Here is a 16924-nt window from a genome sequence, read left to right on the forward strand (position 1 = left end):
AAGGTAGACTTAGAGGGGACTTAGGTTTTGGTAAGTTTTTTAGATCACAAATGTTAGGAGATTGCCTCAAATCCACTTGTCTTGAGAAATGAAAAAATTTTTGAAAGAATAATTAGAATTTGGGCCACAGAAATTATGTTCTAATTGAAATACTTTATTTATAAATTCGTTTAGCATTCATAAAAATCTCCAAATACAGCCTTAAGGTTAAGTAAAATTTTCAAGAGAGAGGCTTTGTTGATCTATAAAATATGACAGACTCATCAAAAATACATACACACACATGTGCAGGTCACATACACACAGACATGGGGGAAACATATCTCTAAATTTTACAGTAGTTATCTTGGAATAGTGGAATGGCATTGTAATATTTCTAGGCTTTTGACATTTCTATGATAAACATGTACAACTTTTACAATCAGAAAAAGCCAAAGCAAATACCATTTTTATGTAATCATCAAAACATACATGAGATTGGGAAATAAGCTTGGAATTATATTCATAAGTGCTAAATAAAAAGGTATAGCAGAACATTGCCACTTAGGTAGGGATTAAGGCTCACCAGCATATGGGCCATATTTATTTGCCATTTAATTTGGTGACTCTTCCTTCTTTTTTATTTCATAATTTCTATTCTTGTAGTGAGAATATGAATGTGTAATAAACCTTTTTTTACATTTGGGAAGGCACATGTAGCCCATCAACTATTCCAAAAGTACTAAGGAATGAAGTCCTACCTTTCTTAATGACTGGCTTACTGAGCAGTGAGTGCCCTTGCTGTTCTGGGTTCCTCAATGGACTGCCTTTTGTACAGCCCTTTGAAATATTGCTAGTAGTGGCCCCAGCATTAAAGGAAGGAGTGTGTAACACCATCAAGAAAAAGAAATGCAAAAAGGCAAAATGGATGTCTGAAAAGAAGAGAAGTGAAAGGCAAAGGGGAAAAGGAAAGATATCCCCACCTGAATGCAGAGTTCCAAAGAATAGCATGGAGAGATAAGAAAGCTTTCCTAAGTAAACAATGCAAAGAAATAGAGGAGAACAATAGAATGGGAAAGACTAGAGATCTCTTCAAGAAAATTAGAGATACCAAGGGAATATTTCATGAAAAGATGGGCACAGTAAAGGACAGAAATGGTATGGACTTAACAGAAGCAGAAGATATTTAGAAGAGGTGGCAAGACTACACAGAAGAACTATACAGAAAAGATCTTAATAATCTGGATAGCCATGGAAAGGTTATAACCATAACTTCTGGAAAGTGTGATCACTCACCAGGGTCAGACATCTTGGAGTGCGAGGTCAAGTGGGCTTTAGGAAGCCTCACTACAAACAAAGCTAGTGGAGGTGATGAAATTCCAGTTGAGCTATTTCAAATCCTAAAAGACGATGCTGTCAAAGTGCTGCACTCAATATGCCAGCAAATTTGGAAAACTCATTGGTGGCCACAGGACTGGAAAAAGTGTTTTCATTGCAATCCCAAAGAAGGGCAATGCCGAAGAATGTTCAAAATACCACACAATTGCACTCATTTCACATGATAGAAAGGTCATGCTCAAAATCTTCCAAGCTAGGCTTCAACAGTAAGGGAACAATGGACTTCCAGATGTTCAACTGGTTTTAGAAAAGGCAGAGGAACCAGAGATCAAATTGCCAACATCTGTTGGATCATCAAAAAAGCAAGAGAGTTCCAGAAAAACATCTACTTCTGCTTTATTGACTACACTAAAATCTTTGACTGTATGGTCACAACAAACTGTGGAAAATTCTTAAAGAGATGGGAGTACCAGACCACCTTACCTGCCTTCTCAGAAATCTGTATGCAGGATAAGAAGCAAATGTTAGAAATGGACATGGAACAACTGACTTTCAAAATTGGGAAAGGAGTACAGCAAGGGTGTATACCATCATCTTGCTTATTCAACTTATATGCAGAGTATATCATGTGAAATGCCAGACTGGGTGAACCACAAGCTGGAATCATGATTTCCAGGAGAAATATCAATAACTTCAAATATGCAGATGACACCACCCATATGGCAGAGAGTGAAGAGGAACGAAAAAGCCTCTTGATGAAGGTGAAAGAGGAGAGTGAAAAAGCTGCCTTAAAACTCAACATTCAGAAAACTAAAATCATGGCATCAGGTCCCATCACTTCATGGTAAATAGATGGGAAACAATGGAAACAGTGGCATGTTTTATTTTGGAGGGGGGGTCCAAGATCGTTGCAGATGCTGACTCTAGCCATGAAATTAAAAGACACTTGCTCCTTAGAAGAAAAGCTATGACAAACCTAGACAATGTATTAAAAAGCAGAGACATTACTTCACTAACAAAGGTCCATATAGTCAAAGCTATGGTTTTACCAGTAGTCATGTGTTGATGACTCTGGATGTGAGAGTTGGACCATAAAGAAGGCTGAGCACCAAAGAATTGATGCTTTTGGACTGTGTTGGAGAAGACTCTTGAGAGTCCCTTGGACTGCAAGATCAAACCAGTCAATCCTAAAGGAAATCAACCCTGAATATTCACTGGAAGGACTGATGCTAAAGGTGAAGGTTCAATACTTTGGCCACCTGATGAGAAGAGCTGACTCACTGGAAAAGACTCTGATGCTGGGAAAGATAGAAGGCAGGGGCAGAAGGGGACGACAGAGGATGAGATGGTTGGATGGCATCACTGACTCAATGGATATGAGTTTGAGCTATGTCTAGGAGATGGTGAAGGACAGGGAAGACTGGTGTGCTGCAGTCCATGGGGTCTTAAAGAGTTGGACGTTGCTGAGCAACTGAACAACACCAACTTACTCAAAACCAGCAAACTGAACTTGAAACACCTCAAAGAACCAGGTTTTGGTCAAGATGTGTCTTGTCTCTTCAACCTCATGGTTAATAACCTGTTCATTCATTTGGGCACACGTAGTCAGAATAAAATGGCAAGCTACTCCAGTGTTCTTGCCTGGAGAATCCCAGGGATGGGGGAGCCTGGTGGGCTGCCGTCTATGGGGTCACATAGAGTTGGACATGACTGAAGTGACTTAGCAGTAGCAGCAGCAGTCAGAATAAGGATATTCTCCATCTTAAATGATTCAATATATCTGCAAAAAACAAATAAAAACCATACAATCTGCCAAAAATAAGGTGTATATATCTAATGGGAAAGAAAATATTTCAAAGGACATCATCGGTGATGTGAACCTGGTATTGTTAGACTTTAATACAAAGTGGTTGTATTTTCTATTTCAAAAACAAAAAAATGTGAAATTCTATACCAAGTATATCCAACATGTATATGTGTGCCTTATACACATAATACACATTGCACACACACACACACACACACATCATTAAACATATGAAAAGATAATAAGTGGTGATTACGGGCATGGTGTCTGGAGTCAGCCTCGTAGGGTTCAAATCCTAATTCTTCCACTTACTGTTAGGCTTTGGGTGGTTTGCTTAACCTCCGTGTGCCTCAGTTTCCTTTTGTGTAAAATGAGAATTGTTAGCGTATCTAACCTCATAAGGTTGCATGCGTCTGTGCTAAGTTGCTCAGTCGTGTCTGACTCTTTGCGACACTATGGACTACAGCCTGCCAGCCTTCTCTGTCCATGGGATTCTCCAGGCAAGAATAGATTCTTGCCTGGATTGCCATGCCCTCCTCCAGAGGATCTTCCTGACCCAGAGATTGAACCCTTGTCTCGGCATCTCCTGCATTGCTAGGCCAATTCTTTAGCACCACCTGGGAAACCCTTTATAAGATTAGCAAGAGGATTAAATAGCTCCATGAATGTAAATATTACCATGGTACTTGCCACACAGGAAACACATGCTTTTGAAAATCCTGCCATCTTTTGATGACTAGAATGAGATTCTTTTTTTTTTCTTTTTATCTTTGAGACTGGGATGTTATGTTGTGATGTTGGAGCAGGGGGCTTGTATTCCCTGATTTAAGGCACAGGACTCTCTGAGTTGGAATATACTAGAAACTGAGTGAGAAAACTCAAGCAAAATTTGTGTATGGGAGTTTGGTGAGTGAGCACTAGAAGTAAGGCAGGCGTGCCCCATTAGCAGAGTACAGTTTACCCAAGCAGGTAAAAGGGAAACAAGTAATGAAAAGAGTTAGTTTAGTGGTAGAAATACAACCTAGGCTTAGAAGTTTTGTTTCCTTTATTCTGCCTTCATGTAGTATTTCATTATTTTTATATAAAATGGAAGTTACCTGATTTCTACTGTCTGACTAAATAAAAATTATGAAAACATATGAAACATATTAAAGTTTCCAATACTTTCTTCCTGTGTATCTTGGTATGCTACACCGGATCCACATCTGCACCTAATTAAGTTTCACTAATCATTGCATGATAAATAGCACTGTTGAGGCATAATTACTGAGAAAAATTCAAAAGACTCTTCAGAACTTATGTGAAAATCCAATTCCTTTCTAAGCAACCCAGTATGTGGAAGACCTGAGGTATGTCTTTATTTTAAAGACCATGATTTATTTTCAAATTTCAATTTTATTTTAAAAGTCTCACTTTTTGCAAAGCCCAGCTCAAATTTGGAGGTAGGTTAGTTGTATATTTTTTGGTTTGTCTGTTTTTGGAATGACCTATTGTGCATTTGAAGTGGCATCATTATTTATTCATCTTGCTAAGTAACACTTAAAAGTGTTCAGCTTCAGTTTGCAGGCCTGACTATTTACCTGGTGGCTCAGATGGTAAGGAGTCTACCTGCAATGTGGGAAGCCTGGGTTCAATCCCTGAGTTGGGGAAATCCCCTGGAGAAGGAAATGGCAAACCACTCCAGTATTCTTGCCTGGGAAATCTCATGGATGGCTACAGTCAATGGGGTTGCAAAGTGTTGGACACAACTGAGCAACTTCCGGTTCTTTCTTTCTATTGGCTGAGGGATGTGTGAGTCATAGACATGGTGTTTGTAGGCATAGACCGTTGCACAGACTGTGTTACAAATACTAGTCCTATTTACAATGGTACTTTTTAAGTTGTGTGAAATTTTTAAAAAGTACAAATTATTTTTTCTTGTTTAAGATAGGCAGATAAATACAAGAAGGAAATAACACGATTACACTCTTTTATATTAAGACATAGATTTGCTAAAAATGCAAACATCAGCATGTTTTTCTTGAAATTATGGAAGAGGAAAGAGGTGCGTTTCCCTAAATCAGGAGCTATATATTTCCCCCTCTCTCTGAAAAAAAATTCTGGGCGAAAGGAAGTGTTAAAGGAATGAGAGATGTCTCCTCTTCAGACCCCGCCCATCTATACAAACAGATGGCACGATGGCAGTTTTCAGAAGTGACAACCTTGTCTTCCTGGCAGAGAAGAGGCAATTTGAGGGAGGCAACACACTAACTACAGGTGACTTAGAATTAAGAAGGTTTCCTCATAAAGCCTTAGATCCAACTAAAACTTTGGATTTTCTGGACTAGAATCATTTTCTATTTTTGTTTGTGTGAGTGTGTGTTTTATTCTCTCCAAGAGTAAACTCACATTAGAAGTCAGTCCTAATTATGGTAAACACATTTACAGTTCTAAGGCAAGAGAGCAAAGGGAATCAGTAGAAAGAAAACACCCTGGGGGGAAGACTGAATGAACTCACGGTTCACTAAAATTTTGTGACTAATCAGCATCTTCTTTAGATATCCCACATATAATCCCAACTGATCCTTTTACTTGGTAGAAAATATTTGGAAACTTTCCAATTGCAACACAATCTTTTTTTCAATTGTTGACCAGTAGCAGTTTTAAGAAGAAATTATTTCAAAATCTTAAGACTTAGAGGTGTCCTAATTTTCCCTATTAAACTTATAACCCAAATGTACTGAAGTCACCAGGATCTAAGGCCTAATTCACTTATATGTATGGTGAAATCTAGCGCCAAGGAGCATCCTCAGCTACTGCCCTGCTTCAAATATTCATGATTCTCCACAGTCCAAAATGCATTAAAGGTGGGAATGATGCCAACGATACACAGTCTTCCTAGTGACAAGAAGCCTTCTTAGATCAAAGGAGCAAGATGTTAAAGACTTCAAACTAAACTGTCTTTGTGAGAGAGGCTCACAAAAGGGATGCCAAATCCCACACCCTGTTTTCAGTTACAGAACATCAATGAAATAAAGGAAAAAATAGATGCTCATTCATTTTTTCTTCTGAACTCTTTTTACTAAATGACTTTGCTTTTCTCCTTTCTTACCATTACAGTTAAACACAAGGATTGGATGCACAAAAAACTGAAAAACATCATTAATTCTTTCAAAGACAAAATGAATGACTACTGAAGAATTAATAGCATTTAAGCCAATATGATTTTGCTAATGGGGGCTGTGTGTTGAGAATAATACAAGACCAATGTTAAGACCAGTACAGGAGCCATAAAGCACATGCATGAAGTAAATATACATAATAATTTAGGTTGCCCCTTTATGTCATTTGTCATCCAGCTCCATGTGTTCTTACACCTGTGCTCCCTTGCTTGATCTAGTCTAATACCTTGGAAATGTTAGGCATGCAGCCAATTGCATCCTCAGCCATTCCTATGATCAGACCCAGCTATCAACTTGCTTTTTTCTTATATTAAATCAGGAATCAACCCCAGGGCTCTGAACTACTTCTGACTGACAGGACCAACAGAAAGTTCTAGGCTAATTACTTCTTAGGACTACTTTCCAGTGCAAAGAGTTGCTGCTGACCTACTTTGGACTTACTGAAATAATTTATCAGGTAAGATAATTAAGGGAATATAAAACTATTTCTAAAACCAAGCAAGTATCAGAAATATTTGTTGAAATCCTAAGTTAGTATTCCCAGTGCTATCAGATGGGGCTTTATTGCTTTACAATGAGTCAGTTTTATTATGTCTGACTTGGAAGCCCTTCTTTTTTTTTTATAAATTATACTTGGCAGAATGTATTTGAGAGTCTCTTTGATGTATAAATGTATTATTTTTTACTCTTTTTCAGCCTGTATATAAAGAGAAACAATCTTCTAAGCCCTTCTTTTCTTTGCCTCTTAACCCTTTACCCATAAATAGGCATGCACATCCCTTTGCACAGGTGTTCCATTATTTTTGAAGTCTATTCTAAGTAAAGGGATGCCTCAGTGTGAGAGTAGATTTAGCTGTGGTGTGGATCACTCACCATGTGGACTTTTAACTCTCTTTTGAAAGCATAACTGTTTCTTATATATAGGTAAATATCTATAACTGAAGAATCTTTTGTAGCAATGTTCTTTCTTTTCTGTTGAGAAAATCTGACCATTTTATATAGCCTTGATGTTTTCCATAAGAAAAAGAAAACAAGAAGAAAACCTTGAAAGGACACCATAGAACATAAGGGAGAGGTTGTATAAGCTTATAAATCATCTGTTTTTTCCAAAATAAAGGCATTAACATGTTATATTAATAGTACTATGATTTATCAATGTCATTCTTTGTTATTTTTTTATCCTATTCCTCTACTCTCCTTTCCCTTCCCCCATTTATTTTTAAAAATTTTCTTCCCCCTGTCCAATGTAACTTGCTTCTTAACTCAAAAACTCATCTAACTATGAAAACAAGATCAGCTGATTGCATATTGGCTTTTTAATTCTAACAAAGATTTACCTTCATCTAGAAAATATCTGAACATCATTGAATAGCTAGATTTAGTCCTTGTAGTAAAATGTAAATATTAATTTCTTAATTTAGGGTTAAAGAAAAATCAGGAATTAGTATTTCACATTTGTTTCAGTATTGCAGTTACAATAATATTATTTCTCAGTAGTATTTATTCACATCTTGTTATTACTTTGTAATGTAGAGTTGAGGAAACTTTATGCATAAAACTGTAGTTTAGTTAATGTCAAAGGAAAAGAGAAAGCTAAACACTGACTTGTCATCTTTGTTTCCACACAGCATACACAGTGTTTTATGTTTGTGAGAGGACCTGACTGTGGTTTCATCCAAAATCAATAGCACATCAAGCTCCCCTGATCCAGTTGACTAGTACTAGAATCAGATCACTCCCCTATTGCTTCCTATCTTACTTTATAGCCTTTTGCATTCCATGCCTATTTAATTTCATTTATTGGTTTCTTCTTGTGTCCTTCAGCTGTTTCCAATCTGCCCTTCATGGCCATAACTAAATACAATATGTTAACATACAAAGATATTTATGTAAATGAAAATCAATACGCTTCTCATTTCAGCACCATTCGTTCTTGCTTACATTGGACATTTTTAGTACATTTTATTTAAATGCGAACAACTTTTCATTCTTGCCGGGGAAGTATAATGATCTTCTTGGCTCCCTGCCCCTTGCATCCCTCTAATCTTCACAGCTATGGCCACTTAGCCCCATCTGGAGGTTCAGCTTTATTCTGCATTTTGGAACTAATCTTGTCTCTAGGCTGGGGGCGTACAAGATGTCCTAGCCAAAAGCTAACTGATTCATCCACCAGCAGCCTTGCTGCTGGCTTCATTCTGACCCTGTAACTTATTTCTGAGATCCAAGGGCTTGTCCCAGCCCTTTGTAGCCAAGACTTGGCTCTGTACACTAGTTCCAGTAGGTGGGTATCCAGTATCTGTCCTTGGTTCATTTTCCAATTCCTTGATGACTGAGGTTCTGCTGTGCCCTTCTTCCTGTTCCCTTTGTAACTGAATTTCTTTTCCTAATTCCAGTAGCCATGGCTGTTGAATCTTTCTGATGCCACTTAACTTGCTCTATTCTCCTTGTTCTGTCTACCCACATACCACAGATCTGAGCTTTTGCTAGAACACCAGAGTGACACTGCTTGCCTGGACATTTTCCCACTGCCTGCTGCAGGCTTCTCTCTTGTCCCCAGCTCTAACCCTGCAGGTCTTGAGTCATTGGATCTAAGCTGCCTGCAATCTGTCCATCACATTATTCCAGACATGACAGGGGAGAAATATTTTAATTGCATCTTTGGTTGAATTGTTATGCTAACATCCTCGAGTTACTTTCACCTCATATGTTTATCTTGACCTGCCACTTAAACACTTTAAAACTCAATTTCCTCTTTGTAAAGTGATCATAATAGAATCTACTCCTAGGGTTATTATATAACTGAGAAATAAAGAATGCATACATATAGGTCAAGCCCATAGTAAATAATCAGTCATTTTAATCTGCTATTATTATATCATTTCTTAGATCTTTGCAGTTGTAAAGTGAAAATATGTCACTTAAAAGTGATCATTAGACAAGAATGGGGAATGGGAAATTCTTAAGAAAAAATTAGGGATCCATGTGAATTTGTTAAAAGTAGAATAGCTGATAGCAAGATATTTAATAGCATTAAAAATAAAGTTAAACTATAGATATAGTCATCAACAAACATTAATAACCAAGATATTTTAAAGATACATTTCCTATCAATGTGTCTTAATATATAATGACTAAAACTGCACAGAGCTTTAAAGTATTTCAGTCAGTTCAGTTCACTCAGTCCTGTCTGACTCAAAGCATTTAGAAGGAGAATAATTCTCTGAGTCAGTCATTTATCTTAGAGCAATATTTATACAACCATCTGGGGAGTTTTAATAAGCAAAGTTTTAAGTCCCACTTCTCTGAAATTCTGATTCATTAATTTTGACATGGAACTAAAGATGTGTTCCAAAAATTCCATAAGTAATCCTGATGATCAGCCAGGTTTGGGAACCAAAAATTCATCAGTCATTAAGATGTCCAGGAAACTATTAAGAACACATATGTTTGTTTACCTCAGGATGGTCAAACTAGTGCATAGACTCCCTGACTTGGCTCCTAGCTGACCACTGGCTAGAAATGTCTGACAGACATGAAAATCCTACTGATGCCAGCTTATATTAACGGGTGACTGTTTCACCTGGCTGGGTAATAGCAGTGCCTACTTGTAAGTACTTTGTTAATTTACCTTAAGAATCTCAGTTTGCTCAGTTGGAATCCTCAGTTTAATCTACATTAAAAATACTCTAAATTGTTTCAGGTACAGACTGTTTCATTTTTGTCAAAATTGTCTTGCCTTAATTTTTCCTGTTTCTTAGCTAAATTCCCTCCACCCACAAAATGTTTCATCAAAATGATTGTGCTTTTTCCCCTCAACTCTACCGAGGTATAATTGGTATACAACATTGTAAATGTTAAGGTGTACAATGTGTATATTGCAATGTGATCACCACTATAGTGTTAGCTAACACTTCCATCACCTCACATAATTACCAGTTATTTTTTATGTGTGGTGAGAACATTTAAGATGTACTCCCTTACCTACTTTGATCAAAATGATTGTTAACTGCTCTAGGCAAACACACACACAAAAATGAAAGGGCTCCTGTTTGCTTTCCTGAAAGGTATGTGTATAAAAGTTGTATATTAAGAGAGAGAGATAGAAAGAAAGATTGCCTCTTTCTACTATTATGCCACACAAAAACCTTTGGGTTGTTCACTGTGGGTATGAGATCTGGGTAGGGCCAATACACGTGGCCCCTGGAGAAGGAAATGGTAAGCTACTCCAGTATGAGAGTGGATGCCCTAGAAGGCAGACCCATTTAAAATAATGAATATTCAAAGTCTGTTCAGTGTATCTTTAAAGGAGAAGCTGAGTAACACCTGGGTGAAGGGAGTAGTTGATCCTAGACAGTGGCTCAGAAACCATTCCTTGCTCTAACAGCTCCCTAATTCAGCTATGGGTGCGCATATATATACCTTTAAATAAAATCTCTGCGGTTACCCAGATACACCATCTTGGAGCAGATTAGCAATTATCCATTGTTTCTTGACCATGCTTCTTGAGAGGTGTTCTGGTAAATACACTTTTTCTCTCCATCTCTTAACATTGACAGTATTTGGGAGTCTCAGTGATATCTTACTGTATCTTATCAAGTAATTCCCTAGACAGCTGTTTGGCTGACCCAACTCTTAGTTCAGCTGCAGAAATTCTTTCCTGTTATTGTAGCCCTCATCTTTCCTAGTTGAGAACTGGATTTTAAAAAATGCTGAAAATGTCTTCTTTTAGGAAATAATTGATACAGCAAAAATAAATTATTTACCATTATTTTGTTTAAAAGAATAAAACAGCACATTACCAGACATCCTCAGCATCTTCATCACATTCTGCACCAAACTGGCAAATATCACAGGTGGATGTCTCCTTTTGACTGGTTTCTCCTGAGCCTTCATGGACTAGGATAGAAAAAACGGAATGAAAAGAATTCAGATAAGTGAGCATAATATCAACTCCAAGACTATTTTATATGAAAGCTGCTACTTTTCCAATGGACATTTTTGCAATTGGAGCTCCATTAAGATTGTCATATTCGACTCTCTTCTTCCCTAAATTTGAAGAAAACAATGATATGCTAGTTACTGAAATGTAGTGAACAATTCTTTTTACCAGAAAAATAAAAAAACAATAGAGTTTATTGGATTTATTAAAATTGGTTGCTTAATAAATCATATGAAAGAATTAACTAAAAATAATTTAAATTGGATGGTATCACTGACTCAATGGACATGATGTTGTGTAAGCCCCGGGAGATGGTGAAGGACAAGGAAGCCTGGCGTGCTGTAGTACATGGGGTCGCAAAGAGTTGGACTTGACTGAGTGACTGAACAACAACAAAATTGTTACTGGCCTAGAGGAAAAATCTATAAGAGGAAAAGTCTATAAGAAACACTTAAAATTTTCTCAGTCCTAAATTATAAACTTTTTTCATTAAAAGCCTTTAATATATAATTTATAAAATTTAGGTGGGCAGCTTTGACTTTTTAGATATGTCTTTTAGCCCCCTCAAGATGTAAAAAGTACTTATAAGGAAAAATATATTAATTATAAATTTTAGAAAACACATTTTAATTGGTTTTTACACTACTTTATTGAATCTTACATAAATGTTGCACAGAGCCCATCATAGTGATTTCTTCTATAAGGGCTATGAACGTATATTTTATTTAAAAATATATACTTGTCATTGATGATAGTTATTCATATTGGCTTAGACCATAAATTACAAGTGTAAAAATATGCTGTATACAATCTACTTATAAAATTAAGCTTTCAAAATTAGGAAACAATAGTGTAAATCAATTTTAAAAATTTAGTATTTGAGTTCAAGAAATAAAAATTTGAGCAACCCTTTTAGATGAAGATTACTATTTGTGAATTAAAAAATATGTAGTTGACAGCAAAAATAGCTTTGCTTATAGATGAAAAACTGCAACAACTTAACAACTGCATAGATAATATTATTCCATGGAAAGATTATATACTTAAAAACACGTTTAAATCCAAAGATCCTTAAAAAGTGCATTTTTGCAAAAGGTTATGCATTTTCAATAGAAAAAGAATATAAACAATTAAGTATGGCATTGGCTTCTAGCATTATGAACCCTAGTAAGGTAACATTTTTAACAAAGACATCATTTATTAAAGTGCACCCTGAACCTAACATATTCAACCTTACTTATTTAATATGATATTTTCATAATTTATTCTTTGTCTATTAACATGAGAGTTATTGATAGTTACAAAAGCAAAGCTCTTTATTCCTTATTTTCCAATTTACTGCTCTGCAAATAAATGATTTGACTTACCAGAATAACAACAACAACAAAACAAAACCATCATTTAGAGTTGTGTTTTACAGTTTTTCCAGGAAAGATAGATTTATTTTTTCCAACGCAACATTTTTCCCCTGTACTTGATTTACACTGCACTTTAAAAAAGTTATGAATTAAACAGATCAACTTCAATAGCAAGAGTACTGATGTTATAGTTTTTAAATTGAAGTCTAAAAAAATGGTGTTCCTCCCCAGAAAGAAAGAGGAATTCTAGACTCTGCTAAAATAGACAGCACTTATTATCCACTCTATTACATTAATAGAGGCGAGACCATTAGAGTGGACTATGGGGATAAGAAGGAAGCTGGGGCCTCACCTCAGGGGAGCCTGAACAGCTGAGGCCCATCTCTTTATTACTTTCTTATTATTAATGCAACACAGAAACTGCTAATGGGAGAGAGCCTTTTAGTGTTAGCAAGATTAGCAGCTTCTAGACTAAAACTTCCCATCACTCAGGAAACATACTAACACATGGGAAGGTCCTTAATGAACAGTTATAGCCACTTATGCGCAGCCCCATCTTCTTTCACAGCAGGGATCCTTGGTTAGGGATCTACTGAAAGTAATCCAGGTGATGAATCGTGCTAACTCAGCGGAACTAATAATAATATTTCTATTGGAAGTCACTTTATATTTCTATAAAAGGGCAGTTACTGGTAGACTTGAGATGTTTGGAAATTCTCCCACATGGAGAAGTAAGCCCAGAAGCAGCAGTAGTAAAATCTCTCTCAACAAATATTCTGGGAATAAAATGTGAAGCAATCACAATGAAAAATAAAGTAAAATATTTCCATGCTTTCTGAAGCACAGATTTGCACCTTTGTAATAAACAAATCAGCACCCAGCTTTCATTTAACACTATAGACCAATGATTCTTAAATAGGGTTGGGCTCAGAACCTCTGGTAGATTTGATTTGTTAATTTACACATTGTTTTTTCAGAGGAGCTGCTATCTTATCTTAGGTTGCTCTATCATGTCAAACTCTTTGCCATCCCTTAGACTGTAAGGGCTCTAGGCTCCTCTGTCTAAGGGATTTCTCAGGCAAGAATACTGGAGTGGTTTGCCATTTCCTTCTCCAGGGGATCTTTCTGACCCAGCGACTGAACTCAAGTCTCCTGCATGGCAGGCCGGTTCTTCACCACTAAGCCACTACAGAGGCACTCAGGGTGCTATGGCCATAGACTATGTATTGTTTTTTAGATAAATGCATTGAGATATCCTCAGAGGTACTGAATTTGTAGGCCTGAGGCTTGGAAATATATATAAATATATATACATACACACACACACACACATACATACTCTTAACAACTTGCTCCTAAGCATCTCTGCCTAAACAATACTGAGAAGACTTCCTCTGTCTCAAGCATCCTCCTCTTGCAGTGAATGTCTGGCTCAGGACTTCTGTCACTTTAAAGTGCACAGGAAGCACCTGGAGGTTTTGTTAAAATAAAGATTCTGATTCAGTAAATATGAGGTGTATCCTGAGGTTCTAAATTTCTTACAGGCTCCCAGAAACTGCTGCTGCTGGTCCACAGACCACATTTTGCGTAGCAAGGATAGTATTTTTCCAACCACAATTCACAATGTATTAGTGGGTAGGGAAATAGAGTTAGTGGGTCACTATCAGCATTTTTGCAAACATTTTTGTAAACATGAAGCAGAAGGTATGGGGACAGAAAACACAGACCGCATCTTATTTAGCAAGTATAGTATTTATTTTATAACACTATTTTCGTTATACATATGATATCCAACCAGAGATGCAACGTAAATTTCATTGCTTTCTAAAGGTCACAGTCACAAAAGCTTGAAAAGTATTGAATTAGCACATGCTAGATCCTTGGAAATCATGTGTTGAACTGTACTGTTTCTTTTTCCTGTTCTTTTCAAAGTATAAAAAATAGGAAGAATTGGTGCTTAATTATTTGCATTCATTTGCTGATTATGCAGGAATGAGATCCATTTATACTAAAGTCTTATTTTAAACATACATTTGTATTTTAAACCTTTTATTTTGAGTTGTAAAGTAAAACAATTATTTCCCTTTATTCTATAAAACACTGGAGGAGGGCATGGCAACCCACTCCAGTATTCTTGCCTAGAGAATCCCATGGAGAGAGGAGACTGGCAGGCTGTGGTCCATGGGGTCACGAAGAGTCAGATACAGCTGAAGTGAATAAACACAGCACACAGTTTACAAAAGGTTAGTTTTCAGCCCATGATTGAGGGAAATTTGAGGAGTAAGGGAGGTGGAGCTCCTGAAAGCATATTTTATATAACTGTGTGGTTTAGTTGCTAAATTGTGTCCAACTCTTTGCAACCCCCATGGACTGTAGCCCACTATGCTCCTCTGTCCATGGGATTTTCCAGACAAGAATACTGGAGTGGGTTGCCATTTCCTCCTCCAGGAGATCTTCCTGACCCAGGGATTGAACCCTGGTCTCCTGTTCCTGATTGCTGCAGGCAAACTCCTGCATTGCAGGCGAATTCTTTGCCAACTGAACCACTAGGGAAGGCCATTTTATGGTTTTTAAATATATTTTATATATGCTACCCTACCCTGGTGGCTCAGACAGTAAAGTGTCTGCCTACAATGCGGGAGATGTGGGTTCAGTCCCTGGGTTGGGAAGATCCCCTGGAGAAGGAAATGGCAACCCATTCCAGTACTCTTGCCTGGAAAATCCCATGGATGGAGGAGCCTGGTAGGCTACAGTCCATGGGGTTGCAGAGTTGGACATAACTGAGTGACTTCACTATGCTATGCTATAGTTATAACTGATTTAATTAATTCCTATAAGAGTATTCTGGATTGGAACATTATAAGAGATGATCAAATTACCTCTCTCCTAAATTCTCCCTGCCCTCGTGGTTTCATCTGGAAATTGTTACCAAAATTCCTTTATCATGACCCTGTTCTGGCCCCACTCAGCTTCTCACAGTGGATGTGCCTGCCTATTAGTCTATTTCTCTTATGAACTCACTATAATGCCTCTGTGCCTCTTATAATATTCCTAACATATTATTTCTTTTTTTTTTGATTCTTTAAATCAGAATTTCAAGCTTTTTAAAATTTTATTTTTAATTGGAGGATAATGACAATATCGTATTGGTTTCTGCCATCCATCAACTTGAATCAGCCATATGTATACATATGTCTCCTCCCTCTTGAACCTCTCTCCCCATCCCACTCTTCTAAAAAATATGGAATTTTTCACATGCACAGGGGTAATGCTAATCTTTTTATCATTCCAATTTTAGTATATGTGCTGCTGAAGTGAGCACACTATGTTATACTATTTCTGAAAATATGAAATATTAATGTTCAAACACAGTTATTCAATGTCATTTATTTGATTCAAAATTTCAATAAATTTTACATTCAGTGAAATGCTCATGTCTTTCAATCAATATTGAGGAACACATGCCAAGGACCAACTCAATCATTCCAGAAAGTTTGATTTTTCCGCCTTTTCAGCCATTTCTCTACCACTGTTCTGTCTTTCTATATAAGCCAATCAGTAACCTGATCTGTCACCACAGATGAACTATTCTGGAATATCACATCAAAGGAATCATACACTATGTAATTATTGTGTTCAGTTTCTACCAGTTAAAACATCATAGTTTTAAGATGAATTCAGGTAGTTGCCCATATCAGTAGTTTATTTCTGTTACTTAGTATTCAGTTGAGTGAATATACCACAGTTTATTTTTCCATTTTCTTGTCCAAGGACATCTGGTTGTTTTCAGTTACTGGCTGGAAACAATAACTATTTATGAATAAAGCTGTTATAAATATTCTTGTAAAAGACATTTTGTGTACATGAGTTACTTCTCTCAGACGAATACCTCACAGTGGGATTCTGATATTCAGATAGCCACACCAGCTTTCGTTTGCTTATTGTTTCTATCATTTTTTTTTTTTTTTTTTACTTTCAACCTGTTAGCTTATGTCTAAAGTGTGTTTCCTGTAAACAACATAAAGTAGAATCTCACTGTCTAAAAATTTTATTTATTGTTAATTTTGACTGTGCTGGGTCTTCCTTGCTGAGCGTGGACGTTCTCTAGTTGTGGCGAGTGGACGTTCCTCTAAGTGCAGTGCAGAGGCTTCTCATTGCAGTGGCTTCTCTTGTTGCAGAACACAGGCTCTAGGGTGCTCAGGCTTCAGTAGTTCTGGCTCATGGGCCCGACAGTTCGGGTCGTAGTTGTGGTGCATGGGCTCAGGTGCCCCAGAGCAAGTGGAGTCTTCCTAGACCAGGAATCAAACCCATGTTCCCTGCTTTGGCAGGAGAATTCTCAACC

At 37.0% G+C, this 16924-nt stretch overlaps 1 protein-coding gene and 1 pseudogene across 1 annotated transcript in view; both read right to left on the reverse strand.

The window, feature by feature from the left end:
* Positions 1–16924, reverse strand: part of TMEFF2 (transmembrane protein with EGF like and two follistatin like domains 2) — a 278065-nt gene that overhangs the window by 110968 nt on the left and 150173 nt on the right. The window contains exon 5 of the mRNA XM_019974224.2: positions 11085–11181. Within this exon, the coding sequence (XP_019829783.1) occupies positions 11085–11181 (97 nt within the window). The remainder of the gene's footprint in view (positions 1–11084; positions 11182–16924) is intronic.
* LOC139179093 (U6 spliceosomal RNA) lies at positions 15818–15904 on the reverse strand (annotated as a pseudogene).

Source organism: Bos indicus, chromosome 2, assembly GCF_029378745.1.
Source record: "Bos indicus isolate NIAB-ARS_2022 breed Sahiwal x Tharparkar chromosome 2, NIAB-ARS_B.indTharparkar_mat_pri_1.0, whole genome shotgun sequence".
Classification (NCBI taxonomy): Eukaryota; Metazoa; Chordata; class Mammalia; order Artiodactyla; family Bovidae; genus Bos; species Bos indicus.